General features: G+C 50.3%; 1 protein-coding gene across 1 annotated transcript; it reads left to right on the plus strand.

Moving 5' to 3' along the window:
- Positions 1-369: 369 nt before the first annotated feature.
- DOHH (deoxyhypusine hydroxylase) lies at positions 370-5,539 on the plus strand. The gene is made up of 4 exons (XM_066574469.1): positions 370-690; positions 2,031-2,107; positions 4,233-4,470; positions 4,961-5,539. Exons 1-4 carry the CDS (start codon positions 411-413, stop codon positions 5,278-5,280), a joined length of 915 nt encoding a protein of 304 aa, XP_066430566.1. The 5' UTR covers positions 370-410; the 3' UTR covers positions 5,281-5,539.
- Positions 5,540-16,111: the final 10,572 nt, after the last annotated feature.

The following is a 16,111-nucleotide window of genomic DNA, read 5'->3' on the forward strand; positions in this document are numbered from 1 at the left end:
TAGTGTACTGCAGCACATGACCACTAGGGGTCACAGCAATCTGATTAGTGTACTGCAGCACATGACCAGCAGGGGGCACAGCCATCTGATTAGTGTACTGCAGCACATGACCACCAGGGGGCACAGCCATCTGATTAGTGTACTGCAGCACATGACCACCAGGGGGCACAGCCATCTGATTAGTGTACTGCAGCACATGACCACCAGGGGGCACAGCCATCTGATTAGTGTACTGCAGCACATGACCACCAGGGGGCACAGCCATCTGATTAGTGTACTGCAGCTCATGACCACCAGGGGGCACAGCCATCTGATTAGTGTACTGCAGCACATGACCACCAGGGGGCACAGCCATGTCTCAGTGACGGAAGTTGCGTCCGCTCCGCCGCTTCCGTCTCTCTCCGGGTAAGATGGCGGCGCCCGGCGGCTCCCAGGTGTGCAGTGTGGGGCAGCGGCTGCTGGACTCGAGCCTCCCGCTGCCGGTCCGGTTCCGGGCTCTCTTCACGCTCCGTAACCTGGGCGGCCCGGAGGCCGTGGAGTGGATCGGCCGCGGCTTCGTGGATGAGTCGGCGCTGCTGAAGCACGAGCTGGCCTTCTGCCTGGGACAGATGAGAGAGAGGAGCGCGCTGGGCGTACTGAGCGCCGTGCTGGAGGACCGCAGCCAGGAGCCCATGGTGCGCCACGAGGCCGGTAGGTGGCGCTCACACCGCTCGCTGCCGGGAGGGGGGCGTGTTTGTAACTGAGAATAGGTTGTGTCGGCGGCGGCCGGCAGGGGGCAGCGGTATAACTGCCTGCAGGGTGCGGCGGCCGGCAGGGGGCAGCAGTATAACGGCCAGTTGGGGGTGTCTGAATGAAGGGTCTCACTCCCCCAGGGTGGTACAGTGAGGCAGTGCGCCCCCCGGTAGCTGCAGGTGTGACCGCCCCGTTAGCCGTCTGTTCTGGGAGTCGTAACGGAGCGGGAGAACCCAGTGATCCGCCAGCAATGCAGGCTGGCGAGGGTTAATGTGGAAGCACTTAACCCCTTCACCCCCATTATATACAGGGGGGGAGGTTGAGGCAAAATGGCGTATTACAGCGAGCCCCGCTGTTAACCCCTCACATGCCCTGATCAATGCTGATTACAGGATGTACGAGGTTACCAGAGGGACGGCGCCCCTGTGACATCATCCGCACTCCACCATAAAACTGTAGCGGTCGCTGGCGTCCAGGCCTGCCACGGGTCCTCATAGGCCGGCATGGTGATAATACTCTGCACTATGGAAGTACTGCGGTGTACTGCCAGCCGTCCTGAGACTGCAGGGCCATAAAGATATGCGGGGGGGAAATAAGTGATCCAAAAAACTGTAAACCCCCCCCCCCTTTTTTTGCACAAGTGGAAAAACGTAAAGAACATCTAATCTTGGTGCCGTAACTGAGTTTTCATGTTATAAAGAAAATGTGCCAAAATTGAGGCCTTCTCACCCCACAAAATAATACATTACATGGTGCCAATACAGAGAGCCCCCCAAACAGGAAGGAGTGATGTGCCGCGCTGCGCACCCCCATAAAGTGCCCCCCACTGAATGTTTTGGTGGCCGTGGCTTCGGGATGACGTTTAGGGTCCAGTTCTGAGATGGACCAAGTCCCGACCTCCAGGCTGCTCCTCCCAGCTGCCGACCCGGCGACGGGGTGTTGTCCGATCCCAGCTGCCGCCCCAGGCCCGGCGACGGGGTGCTGTCCGATCCCAGCTGCCGCCCCAGGCCCGGCGACGGGGTGTTGTCCGATCCCAGCTGCCGCCCCAGGCCCGGCGACGGGGTGCTGTCCGATCCCAGCTGCCGCCCCAGGCCCGGCGACGGGCCGACCTCCCCGCTGCCGCAGGCCGACTGCTGGATGGGCATTTGGTGTAAAACCTCTCCGTTCCGCTGCGGTCGCCAGATTTCAAAAAACGTGCAGCTGAGGAAAAGATCTACCTACCGTCATGCCGTTTCGGCCACTTACCCCCGAGAGCAGCTGAGAGCTGTAGTAAACGTGTCCATTCTGTGTCTCACCAGGTGAAGCTTTGGGGGCCATCGGAGACCCGGCCGTCCTGGAGCTGCTGAAGGCGTACAGCCAAGACCCCGTGGTGGAGGTAATATTACTGGCCGCCTCCACACAGCGGACGGGGGAGGGGGCTGCATCCTGCACATAGAGGAAGGCATTCTGGGCTAGAAGATCTGCCCTGAAGGTCTAGTTCGGGGTGAGGGTCCATCTAGCAAGACCCCCACTAGGGGCATTAAGGGTGCCAAGGGGCTGATGTTTCAGCTGTGGGGTCTAACTGAGGCCCCACGGCTGCCATTAGTAAGTACCTACCTTACAGACTTTAAGGGGTTCCCCAGTTGTAAACTATTGATGGCTTATTCTTAGGATAGGTTAGGAATACCGAGTTTTCCCAAACATAAGCCCTATGCAGATTTTTCAGGGAGGCTTGAAATCTAAGCCCTAGCTGCATTACATTAAAAATAAAATCCTACATTACCCAGCGGGCAGTCCGGGCCCTCCCACTGCTCTGCCGGGGCCCTCCCTCTGCTCTGCCGGGGCCCTCCCTCTGCTCTGCCGGGGCCCTCCCTCTGCTCTGCCGGGGCCCTCCCTCTGCTCTGCCGGGGCCCTCCCTCTGCTCTGCCGGGGCCCTCCCTCTGCTCTGCCGGGGCCCTCCCTCTGCTCTGCCGGGGCCCTCCCTCTGCTCTGCCGGGGCCCTCCCTCTGCTCTGCCGGGGCCCACAGGTCTTGACCACTCATACATCATCACTTCCTGGTTACCGGTTCATAAACTCCGCCTCCAGGATGTGATGGCTGGGATTAGCTGAGCCGTGGTCGATGAACTAATGTGATGGCTGCGATTGAGTCATCAAGCACTGTATTGAAAGGACCAATCACAGCCATCGCTTCCTGGAGGTGGGATTTATGAATCCTGTAAACAGGAAGTGATGTTGTATGAGCAGTATGGGGAACCTGGGCATACAAGGTTCCTGTTCACTGGTAAGTTTCCCAGTAATACCAAGCCCGGCCACTGCAGTGGGGGCGGAGCTGTCTGCTTCCTGTAGAAATCTGCCCTGGCAGACAGCTGATCCGAAGGGCTTTTGGGTAGAAGACCCCCTTTGATCAACTTTGGATGTTTTCTTTAAGGATAGGCCATCAATAGTTTACACATAGACAACCCCTTTAACCCCTTAAGGGCGTGGCCTATTTTGGTCTTCGGGACACAATGTTTTTTTGGGGATTTGCAATCTACACTTTTTAAAAGCCGTACCGTTTTCCCGTCGGACGCATGAGGGGGGTTTGTTATGAGCGGCAGTTTTTATTGGTACCGTAAGAGAAGACGCACCCATTCTGCCTCTCTTCCCCTTTACACCACGTCCTGCAGCTGTCGTTTTATTGCCACCATTTTGGGTAGATTCGGCTTTTTTGATCACTTTTAGTTTTTTTGTGAGGGGAAATAAACAAAAGCATTTTGGCCCTTTTTCGTTACGATGTCAGACCCCGTCACACGGACAGACGGTCGCCTACAGTTTGAGCGATCATCTTTGCTTGGTCTTTAGCTGACGGGCGCGGTTTTATCGCCAGTGTAAAGCGGCCCTCAGGCCTCCCTCACACAGGCCTTGCGGTAAGCGCCACAGTTTTACTTCCGGGCACGGGGCTGCGACCGCCGGTGGAGTTTGGCGACCTCATCATTGATGAGCGCTGAACAGACACTGCTCGAAATTGTGGCGCTGGAAGGCGCTGTCATCGCGCGGCTGTCTGAGCCGTCCCATAGAAAACAGTGGTAGCGTTATTCCACGATTAGCGCGGTGCTAAGAGCGCTGCACTAATCGCGGTACAAAACCGTCCGTGTGAGGGGGGGGGGGGGGCTTACAGTCACAAAGGACCAGGAAGTACAACTTTCATCCTGCTCCCAAACTTCAGGTTGGCGCTGCACCTGGGATCGTGGCCCCGAGATCTAAACTTCAGCTCTTCTATTTTGGCTGCACATTTAATGTAGATGTACCTACATCCTCGGCAGCGAAGGACGGGCGGCGGTGGGCAGGGAATTGGCGCGATCAGTGTCTCAAACTTACTGGGTTTAATGTCACATGGTTTAAAACTAGATGAAAGTCCTTCCCAGCGCTCCCAGACGGCGGCACGGTCGGCTCCTGTGCGGTGGCCCGCGAAGCCGCTTGGCGTCGGGATGGAAGCGACGGACGGGTTTAGAGTCTCACTGGACTTGTGTTTTATCTCCAGGTGGCAGAAACATGTCAGCTCGCCATTCAGAGGATAGAATGGCTTCAGAGGAACCCAGGAGCCCCCGATGACAACCCCTTCCTGTCGGTGGACCCTGCTCCCCCCGCTGCGGAGAGAGATGTCGGCTGTCTGCGTGCCGTCTTATTAAATGACAAGTTGCCGCTGTTTGAACGGTATCGCGCCATGTTTGCCCTACGGAATATTGGAGGAAAGGAGGCGGTTCTCGCGCTGACAGATGGTGAGCCCCCCAAGATAAAATGGTTGATATTGGTGGATGTCGGGCCCCTCGTTCAGCTCTGCCTTCTTATAACCAGTATGCCCTGCTGGGTGTGCGTAACGGGGGTGTCCGCTTACTGGACAATCCCTCTTCAGTAGGCCCCTGGGGTAAAATAATAGACCTTCGTGAAAACTGGCATCCAGCACTGGAGCCCACTGCGGTCCCACAGGTTGTGACAGATGTAAGTCACATCCGTGAACTCCTGGTGCGTGGGATATGAGCGCCGACGCCAGCAGAATGGGCAGTGACGCTGCAGTGGCCATGGAGGGGTAAGTTCTGTTTTACCCCACAGGGTTCTGTTCAGGAGGTGTTGTCCAGTAACCGGACATCCCCCGTTAATTCCACAATCTGGTTGGCAGCAGGACTTGGGGTTTCTGTCCACGCTTCTCTTCTTACGGGATGCTTTGGTTAGGTTTCCCTTCGCTTCTCAATATCCTTCTTCTTTCTTAAGGCCTGCAGTGTGGCAGCTCTCTCTTCCGCCATGAGATCGGATATGTCTTGGGGCAGATGCAGCATGAAGCGGCGGTCCCGGGGCTTGCAGCAGCATTGGATCGACTAGAAGAGAATCCGATGGTCCGCCACGAGTGTGCCGAAGCTTTGGGATCTATTGCACAAGAAGAATGCTTGAAAGCCCTCCGAACGCACATGGGGGACGCAGAACAGGTGGTGCGAGAGAGCTGTGAGGTGGCTCTAGATATGTACGACTACGAGAAGAGCGGGGACTTCCAGTACGCCGATGGTCTTAGCCAAATCCGAGAGTCGGCCTCCTAAGGCCGGGTGCGGAATATTTATAGACAATGGAATGTAGAACTGTATCGCAGTCTGCAGGTCGGAGGAGTCGGTGGGATGGACCAAGTATTGTGCTTTGTCTGCGGGGCGCTAGTATCCTGCGGCTTCACCAATATCTGTCTGCTTAGTGGCACATCGGGCACGAGACGTGCGGGAGGGGCGACTCCCTAATCTTGCATCGTCTCTCCTTCAGGTCAACTCTTAAGAAAAGGAACGCGCTAATAAAATCCTCAAGCTCTAATTGTACTTCTGTATTTCTGTACATGTACTGCAGTGAGGATAGAAGTGTGTTACCCCGCTGCCGCCCACCGGTGGAGCCGCAAGGATGTATTCCTGCGCCAGCAGCCGGCGCGCTTCTTGCAAAACTTGCTTCTATTACAGGTTTACAAACATACTTTTTTCCACTCCATCCTGAAAATGGCGAAGCCGGCGGAAAAGTCGCAAGATTTTTATGCCATCAGTTGGGCCAAATGTAGTGAGTTTTCTACGCCAGAAAGCCTTTTTTTAAATGTCCCCCAAGGTTCCCTGTCCGAGAGGCTCCCACAGCCACAACCTGTTGCTTCCCAGGGTGGGAGTGCTGCTGGGGGGCTGGAGTTGCAAAAAAGGGGCCCATCCCCCCTGCTGCAAAACACAGAAACCATTTCCCTGAAATTAGTCCCCCTAAAGTTGCCACAGTTGTCCCAGGTTGTTGGGCTTCTTTTTAACTACCTGTGCCTTTTTCTTTTTTTCACTTTTTCCACCCCAATTGCTAAAAATCATAGCTTTTCATTTTTCCGCCTACATGAGCGTTTTCCCCCGGCGGCGCGAGTTGCATTTTTTAGTGGCGCAACTTAGCGTAACATAAATGAGGTTCCCTTCCGTTATAGAAGAGCCGTCATTGGTCATCTGGAAAGTCTTGCCATTGGATTTTCCAGTATTCATGCAGCGGTAACAATGACCCTTCCCTCTGCGGGCCGCGCCGGTGAAGCCACGCTAATTCATTTGTCTTCAGACCTCCCTAATTTATCTCTCTCATCATTGGGCCGCTGCGACGGCTCTTTTTTTTTACAAGGTGAGCTGTCATTTCTTTACGTTTGGGTGTTCATAAAAGCAACATTCTGGCATTGTATCTTTTTTTCGGACAGATTTCGCCGTCATATTTTAAACTCCTGTCTTTTTTTTTTTTTTACACGTAGTTAAACTTTTATTATATTTTATTTATTTTTTTAGTAGCGACCGCCTGTGCAATATAAGCATGTAAGGGAACGGCAGGTGCTGAGCCGTTGGGGAGATGGCGGGAGCTCCTTCCTTTGTTGAGCTATTTAAATGCCAGTGTCTGCGGCTTCTATAAGGTGACCGGCTGGGATTGGCGTTCTCTCTCCGATCCTCGCTGTTGCTGACAGGTGTCAGCTGTCCACAAGGGCCGATGCCTCTTGTGTATGGCTTTGGCTCGGCTCCCCAGCCTGCTCCATACACTGACATGCTGTGTATGTACAGAGCATGTCAGGAAGGGGTTATATGTCCGCCGGGGGCTTCACCCTTGGGGTACGTACACACTCACACACGGACTATATTCCCTTACGATTTTCGGACCAAAAAATTCAGTCTAATAATCAGGTTGAAATGGCCGCGGTCCATGGACTGGTTGGACGCCGCATGTCCTATTCCAAGATTGTTGTGGGGGTTTTTTTGGTATGAGAATAGCGCATGTCGTTGGACGGTCTCCCACGGATCCGAGAGCACGCGGATGGGATATATGTGGGCTGACCGCTGCAAGTCGTGCCCAAGAGTCTCCATCACGGTCCATGTACCTCAGGGGCTTCATTCTCTTGATCACGGCTCTTGGTCACCCTTCTAATCCCCAGATAACGGAGATTGGACATGTTCCTCAGGTTTAGCCTGGTAGGCAGCATTGGGGCTGAGCAATCACCGCATACCAACACCGCGACCGGTCACTAATGAGGAACCTCTGAACTTGGTCGTCCGCCGCATCATAGTGACTGTAAGCTGTTGCTGTCCTCCCCCCATGTTTTCTGATGGCTAGAAGCTGCGATGTTACTGGCCGGCGCCAGCGTTGTCACGGTTTGTTTTTTTGGTGAATGTTTTTTAGCTACAGGCTGAGACGAAGCTATCACTTGGGCTTTGTTCCCATCGGCGTTGCGGTATTCCCTCTTACTGTTGTATGATGCCAACAGGAATCTATAATGCCAGCCAGTGATGGATCTGGCTGACCGGCTGCCATCATGTCTGAGCATTTTAGGGGACAAAATGTTGGGAAGGGTATCATCACTACTTAAGGAGACTATGTAGAAAGTGAGTGAGGAGACTTATAAGGCCATCCATGCTCCTCTGGGAAATATGCAAATAGGGAAGATAGAACAATGCCTCTGCAGCGCCACCTATTGGATGGCAGCATTCCTGCAAATCAATGTCCGACCCTTTATACAAGTCTATGTAACAATGATGGGGAATTGAAAACCAACCCAGAACCTACACACAGACAGCTGTTTTGGGGTGTTTGCCTTACATACTATGTTACTATGTATCCGTGTGCAGTAGGTTTCTTGCTCGGCTAGAGAGTGAGTAAAGTTAGTGAGTCAGGAAGGATATCGTTTCTTACATAGAGCACCGAGGAGGTGATGGAGGAGACTTCTAAGGCCATGCATGCTCATTGTTACATAGACATTAATTTCCAGGAATGCTACCTTCCAGTAGGTGGCGCTGCAGAGGTATTGCTCCATCTTCATTATTGACACTGGACATAGTAGAAGGCATACTACACTTGGTCCGGCTTGTTGTGCTGGATCTGCAGCGGAGGCCGCAAACCGCGCCGCTCTATGTGGAGCTCACAAACAGCAGCCCCCATTCCGCTAACGGCTGCCCCAAAATTATTCTAAAATCCATTCCTGGTTTTAGTAAAAAATACAACCAAAAAAGCCGCAAAATCGGGTAACCACTCCTCCGCTGCCCGTTCCATAGTATGAGGCTGAGACATGTTGTTTCCTGGAGATTTAGATCGCAGATGAGATATGATTTCTCTCACCAAAGGTGCTTTCACAGAGTTGTTTCTGAAAGCTCCTCGCTCCCCCCCCCCCCCCAACCCCCTCCTTCCCACCTGCTCCGTACCAGTAATGCACTACTAAGGCGTCTCCTCACAACGAAGGACCAAATTAAAATGTTTCATTAACTCATAAGGTCACTTATTTATAAATCCCCCAGTCGGCTATGATCTAATTGCTACAGCTTTGTGATGACATTGTTTCGGTGTGGAGAGAGCGGTGGGATGGATGTATCGCTGGTGCTACATCGAATTATACCAGAAGGTAACAAAATTTACTCTACTGTTCGTCTTCTACTGCCACCCCTACTAATGTAGGGAGCAGTCAGTTACTTGCTCAGCTCTGAAACTCCTTCACCCCAATCCCTTGCCCCTAGCGATGGTCTGCTCCTGTCCCTCATTGGACTTCCACTGCTGACCTCTTCATCAATATCAAAGCCTACATTTACAATCACACAGCCACCGACACTCTATCCTATCCTGCTATCTGTGCTTCTCGTTGCTTCTAGTGTTTCCCCAAATCGTGGTCTACTCCAAATTCCCATCCTCATACCCCCACCCCATCACTGACATACCTATGTAAAGTCTTGTAATACCTCAAAAAGAGCCTTCTGTCCACCACCCTTCCAGTTCCTCTCTTTGGTGTCCTATGGGTCCTTGTGTGACGCAGAGTATTAAGACAACAGAATGCAGTTCTAAGCTCTCACTCACGACCTGAAGGTTGCGGGGTCAGGGTAGCTGGCTCAAGGTTGACTCATCCGGCCGAGGTCGGTAAAATAAGCACTCAGCTTGCTAGGGGGGTAATAAACAAATTACCTTAAAGCGCTGCGGAATAACAAGTCCCTTCTATAAAATGTCCATTCTGTCTGCAATAAACTTTCTGATGTTCACAGCCTATTCATCTCCCATAAACTTTCCTTCTTGGGTATAACAAACATGACTGATTCCCACCTGACACGGCCTTCCCTGCAGCACTGTCCCAATTCACCAACACTTCCAACCCTGCCAAAAAACATGTCTGAACAGTAGGCCTTCTGTCAGATAACTGCACCTTCACTCCCATTATGCCTCTACCAGCCCTCACTCTGCCCTTTTTTGAAGTTCATTCAGTCTGCATCTACTTTCCCTTTATCCTCCAAGTGGCCCTCATCTACCACCCACCAGCCCCTGCCACCGACTTCCTTACCACTTTGCCAGCTGGCTCCTACACTTTTTGTCCACTGCCATCCCCACCATTATCATGGGTGACTTCAACATTCCTTTTAACATACTCTGCTGCCTCCAAACTCTTATTGTTGGCTACCTCTTTGACCTCTTGCAATGGTCTTTCGTTCCCATTCACAAGGATGGCACATTCTGGAGCTCATCTTCATTCACCTTTGCTCCTGGTCTAATTTCTCGAACTCGCCTCTCCTGCTGTCTGGCCACAACTTACTCATCTTCGCCTCCCTCTTCTCCTTAACTGCTTCCCTGGTCCAGAAACTAGTGCATCCATGTAGGAACATCAAGTGCCTTGACCGTCATGCGCCATCTGACCTTATCCTATCTAACTACCATACTGTCACTCCAAGATACAGATGTGGATGCTGCCTTCTATAATGCCCCTATTACATCTACCCTGGATTCAGCCTCTCCTCTCGCACGCAAAGGGGCCCAGTGTATCAGTAGGCAACCATGGCCTACTGATATGACAAAAAACAGACGAGCCTCCAGGATTGCAGTCATTGGAAGAAAACCTGTTCTCTGGTAGACCTCATAGTGTTCAAACAGGCCGTCCTCATCTTCAGCTATACACTTGCCTCTGCCAAACAGCAATACTTCACCACGCTCATATCCTCCCTCTCCCACAACCCCAGGCAGCTATTCAACACACTTCTCATCTCTGCCGAAGACTTTGCCACCCACTTCTAAGACAAAATTGACAACATTAGAGAGAGGTTCAAACTACAGTCTCCACAACCCCTTGGCACAGATACTCCATCCTCTCCCCTTTAACTTCCTTCTTAATGTTACTGAGGACAAGCTGTCCACCTTACTCTTCAAAATGCACCTCCTGCCCTGTGCGCTCAACCCAACCTCATCCCCAACCTTACCGCTGTGTTGACCACAAGATGAGCCCCTCTCCCTCCCACCTCTTGTCTCCTCCTCTTCCCCTGTAAGCCGGTGTGGGTAGGGTGCTCCCTCCCTCTATTCAGTGGATGTTACCCGTTCCTGTTTATCTGTACCGTGGCTTCATACATAGTAGTATGCAGCTTATATGTACTACAGTGTAGTTTATCCCTACTCTTCATTTGTATATCACCTTGGGATTCATGGTGCTTTATAAGTAATACCTGATTTCCTGTATGTCTGGATGTGCAGCTTGCCATTGTTGTAGAAGACGATGGGATCCACATTTTTGTTGGCACTAATGGTTAATTTGGGCTTTTTGCCTCGACTTTTTAGATCCACTTCTAAGCTTCCTCATGTCTGCACCCACTTCTTAGTGGCCCCACCGTACCCTGAACCAGCCGTGGGGCTAGTTTTATTTTCTTGTGTTTTCTCATTCTGAAGTTACATTCACAAAACTCGTACAACTTTGGACTTGGGCTAACTTCACACAGGTGAGCGCGATATGGGGCCGTGAATCACACCCGATATCTCGTTCGCCAACACGAATTTTCCATCAATTCAAGGAGCATTTATGTCAAAACAGCCTCGCATCACTTCAGGGATGTAGCGTGTGTTGCGCTGCTGGCGGCCCCATTGAAAACATGGGTGCTGCGATGTGAGATCAGGCAGCCAAATTGAACATGCCGCTATTTGTTTCCTGCATCGTTTCGCGCTGCCATGCGGGAAAACGTCGCTCCTGTGTATGACGGTATTCTAAAGAATGGGGTTCATATGTGTGTGAGATTTGTGGGTCTTGCAATGCGCACATCTGACCAGCTTCCGGGTGCAGAGATTTCCCAAATATGTGCCCACGGCATCTATCTGCCCCCTACACTCCTGATACATATAGAAGCTATACGAGTCCAATACCAGATGTAAACAACAGGGCCAAAACCTATTTAATACATCGATTACAATGTATCCATGCAGGAGACCCGCAAATTCCAAAATCCTATCGGACACTATAGCGCTGAATAATGAATAACCGTACACAACCGAAGACCACGTCAAGGGGGCGGAGTCTACACATCCAGAAGTATCCAGCTAGGGGGATGATGCATCTAGAAAGGTGCAGATTTCCATAAATTATATCACCCTATAGAAAGTAGTGCTGTAATAGCCGTAGGGTAAAACCCAAGGAGAATGCAAAGATGTCATATTCTGCTGAGTAAAGGTAAATATCAGTGGCTCCTTCACCCCCGCAGGTACAGATCCTCTCCGATTCCTTCTTTTTAAGTAATTTCTCATGATTACCACCACTCTGCAAAATTGCTATGTGATCTATAGCTCTAAATTTTAAAGAACTTACATGATGAAACTGGAGGATCCAAAGTCTTGTTACAGTTGCACTGTTATGTTTCCTTGCACCCCCGTGGGGGTCTCACCTATGTAGACCCGGTGCCGGGGGCCCCCAAGCATGAAGGAATCTGATAGATCTTACTGGCATTTGGATGTTTAGACGTATCGCTCTTCATTAAATGATTACAGTCAGAGATCACCGTTCCTGCGTGGGCCGAGGAGGGTTGTTGGCCATTATAACCTGGACCAACAGCCGCTTTATCTCATGTGCCCTTTTGTTCTAGTCTCTCCCATCTGCCATCCTGATGCAATTCCATCAACCTTTGGCTAAAACGGGCCGTTCATTTCCCAAAATCTTACTAATATCTTTGGTTGGCTTACAGAAATGTTATGCAAATGTCATTCTTAGGCCGGTATCACGCAGATGGAAGCTAATTTGCGCGGCATATTTGTGCCATGGACACGGCGCGTTGGCACACACAAGTGCGTGTTTTTCTTTGTGACCGGTCTACATTGGGTTGGAGGACGACTGAGGGGAACTCCTATTTGCATCAGGAGATTTACTAGAGAAAAAAGGACAAACCAAAACCAATGGATGTCTACAGGAGGAAGACCCAAGAAGCCGACTGTTGGCCCGCTCCGTACAGTCAGAAGACGAGATCTTCCCTTCTACCTCAAACTGCGCCATTTACTGCTTGAGCGAGATTCTGGATATGAGAGGTGTTTATGCATGGCTGTTTATGGATATCAATCACGCTGCCATTACTCTCTTATCATGCCCTCTGTTTCTGATGTTTCCCCGCATCGCTATTTTTCAAGATGGCCGCCACATCCATGCTTATGTGCAGCTTGAAACTACATTTCTCACGATTCCCCTCTCTGTACTCTGTTCCACTAAGCGCTGCCCCAATATTGGTCCGCCATCCGACCCCAAGAGAGAAAAAGCCGTTCCTGGTCGTTCCTACTGAGCAAACCCAACGTGTAATGTGAGAATGGCTACAGGACGTATCCATGGCAACCAGGAAATAAACACTTCTGAAGTCCCAGGAGAAGGAAATGCTTTATGGACTAATAGACACAAAATCCAACGAAGAACCACACTGCAAACTTGATATTTGACAGCAACATTATAATCAGAACCCCCCCTGTAATTCCCAGTAGATCATCCAGTCATCAGGGATTTCTATTGACTATTACATTTGCCTGTATCTATAGATAGCATTTATATATATATATATATATATAAAATATACACACACAGAGTCATATATATATATACACACGCACTCTATACACAAATTTAGGGGCAGCGCTCTACGAAATCATAGGGAAAGCAAAATCATTTATGATAGCTATGGAAGGGAATAGGACTTACCTGCATTAGTGGCCAAACCCAAATAATATAGGTAGACCGCTAAGCCTGTAAACGTCCCAAGGCGCAAACAGAACAACCCTAAATCCTTATGTAGCCAATCCATCCGTATGGATGATGGCCGAGCGTCCGGGCAGCACTGGAATCACAGTCAATGGATAGAAGAAGAAAGTCCAGCGCTCACAAGGAAGGCGACAAGAAGATGATTGGAACAATTTTTACACCAAAGGAAAGAAGTCGGACTTACTTCACACGGAGCGATAGTCGCCCAAATAATTACTAAAACCAGCGAGGTGACTGCCGCCCCATGTACACTAAGTGAGAAGCCACCCTGATTCAGTGAGCGGGAACGGAACAACTACTGAGCGACATCTCTGATCTGGCGGCTGTAAGATCTCCGGCCCCCTCCGCCTCCATTCTCTGAAAGTAGAGGAGCAACAGCCACTGGAACGGCGGCCCGACACTTATGCGCCTGACGGTCGCACCACGTAGAGGTACCTTTAGCCATTTACCCCTCACTTGTACAGACCTGCAGGTTGCTTGCTGGGAAGTTCACAGATCTGGCATGAAATATCGAAAGAAAAAGTGCTACTCGCGGCGCTTTTCCTCCTGGCTAGAAGGCGGGCAGCTGAGCGGAAACCGAACAGACACCATTCTAGTCAATGGGGTCCATTCGACGCTGTTCAGGTCCGTCATAAGATAGATCCGTTCAACCTCGGGGATTCCGTGTTCCTACCCCCCAAATTAGGCAGAAACCAGAACTTCTGACGCAGATGTGAAACCGCCCTCCGGCTACCTACACACGGGCGAGCATAATATTAACGGAGACACTCGGCCCGATCACGCTCATCAACGTGTGTTTTCATGCCGATGTGAGGCATTTTCTGTCAAAAATGCCTCCCATCACTTCAGCAAAGTAGCGATCCTCCAGTGCGGCTTTCAGGTGTATCAGAGGATCGGCAAGTGTTTTCCAATGTTTTTAACGGGAAACCCCACATCGCACCCACATGAACACCCCACGCTGCGTTTTACTGTCCCATTGAAAACAATGGGCGATACGTTCCAAGGAACGCAAAAAGATAGGACATGCTGCGATGATTTTCCTGCACCGCATCACTTGTGTATATGACTCCAAAGGAACAGGCTTCATAGTCACACGAGAATCTCTTTGAGTTGCTCAACAACAATAAACTTGGGTCTGTCTCATGAACCCCAGTAGACTTGTTGTTGTGGGGATGACTAGCTCTGGCAATATACGGTGTATACACAGCATGCCTGTAATACATACTGGGATTATGCTGCATTATAATGGGTGATGGTTAAAGGTTTTTGATTCAGTTTAGTCAACGACTTCACAAGCAAAATTCTCTACTTGTCATGAGATTCACAAACACAAGCGTGACGAGCCGGCAGTACCCAGTAGATCACAATATTCTTGCTGGATTGGATGAGGATCTAATGTGTATGGGGGAGCCAGATGTCCTGGAAACAAGGATCATGCATGTTGGTTCTTAGCAATCCCAAAGCCTTGCCCTAGGGAATGTAAATGAGGCATCCTGTAGCGTCTGGACCTTTCATTACAGCTATTTCTACAGATCTCTACATAAACATGCACATTGGAGAAAAATATAAAGGCTGCCATACACATTGGAGTTTAGTTGTCTGAACCTGCCGATAACAACTCCTCGATGTGTATGGAGGTGGCTCATCGTTCCCCAACAGATGATGTTGGGGAGAGGAAGAGGAAGGATTGGAGATCTTGAATTTGAACACTCAATCCTTTTGCTCTGTGGGAGATAAGACGTATCTGGTTGAGGCTCATCTCCCTAAACGCACGAATAACCATATGTCTGGGGGAAACGGCTGTCAGACACACAAGTGCTTGTCCAACAGTTGTTGAAGGTGTCTTGGAGCCATAAGTCGCTGACAGACTCTTCAGTTTATGGGAAGGTTTGTGGAAAAAGTCATCTAATGTGTATAGTCATCTAACAGATAGGCTTACCGCGGAGAATCGCTAGGATTCTTCAATCGTGGATGCCGGCTCTGTGTTTCCCATAGCAACGCTACGGAAAGCTTCACACAACGTGATCGCCGGCGGATCATCGCCCGTGGACATGCAGCCTAAGACTTCTGACTCCAGGATGCCTAATTTATAGTGTGTTGGGAGAAATTTTAGGGCAACCATTGCCCCATAGATGATGAATGACCCACTATCATTTTATATTAGCAGTAGAAGACTCGGGTTCTTTCGTAACACTTCATTTTCGAATTAGCAGGGAAAATATTAAAGGGGTTATTCAGTTAGGGAAATACCCGTGGTGTCAGAACTTACACTTCCGGCTGAGTTTCGGCACAGAGTCGCTTGGTATGGCGCTTCCCTTTTTTTCTGTGTCGTTTGACATTGCAGGGGTTAAGCTGATCAACTCATTTCTATAAGTTAGCCAGTCACCTTCTCTGTCATGGTGAGTGTCGAAACAGAAAACAAGGCTGAACAGCCAGCCTTCTGCAATGATTTCACGGGCAATGGACGACCATACCATGTGACCCCGTATCAGAACTGACCTGGACAACCACTTTAACTATTCTACTTGAAACTATTGACTGTTACTTTGTCAGGGAGAGAGGGGGGACCCCGGCTGATCCCGCCTCTGTCGCTGACTTGTCACGGATCGACTAATCTGAGCGCACTCGTCGCTACCAATTTGCTACGGTAGAGCCTTCAATCGATCACTCTAGCAGGATTGCAAGCGTGGAGTTGTTTATCAGAGGTGAGCTGGAACCCGGACTAGAAATTATGAACAGAATTGAAGTTATGGTTCATTTTAAAACGGACAAAGCTTGACTAATAAATTGCAGATTGATTCTAAAAAAGACTAAAAGTACAAGAATATATAGAAAAAGATGTTGCAGTGGAGATAAGGTTTATAGGCATACACAACCAGGAGTATTTAAAA

This window comes from Eleutherodactylus coqui, chromosome 7, assembly GCF_035609145.1.
Source record: "Eleutherodactylus coqui strain aEleCoq1 chromosome 7, aEleCoq1.hap1, whole genome shotgun sequence".
NCBI classification, from domain to species: domain Eukaryota; kingdom Metazoa; phylum Chordata; class Amphibia; order Anura; family Eleutherodactylidae; genus Eleutherodactylus; species Eleutherodactylus coqui.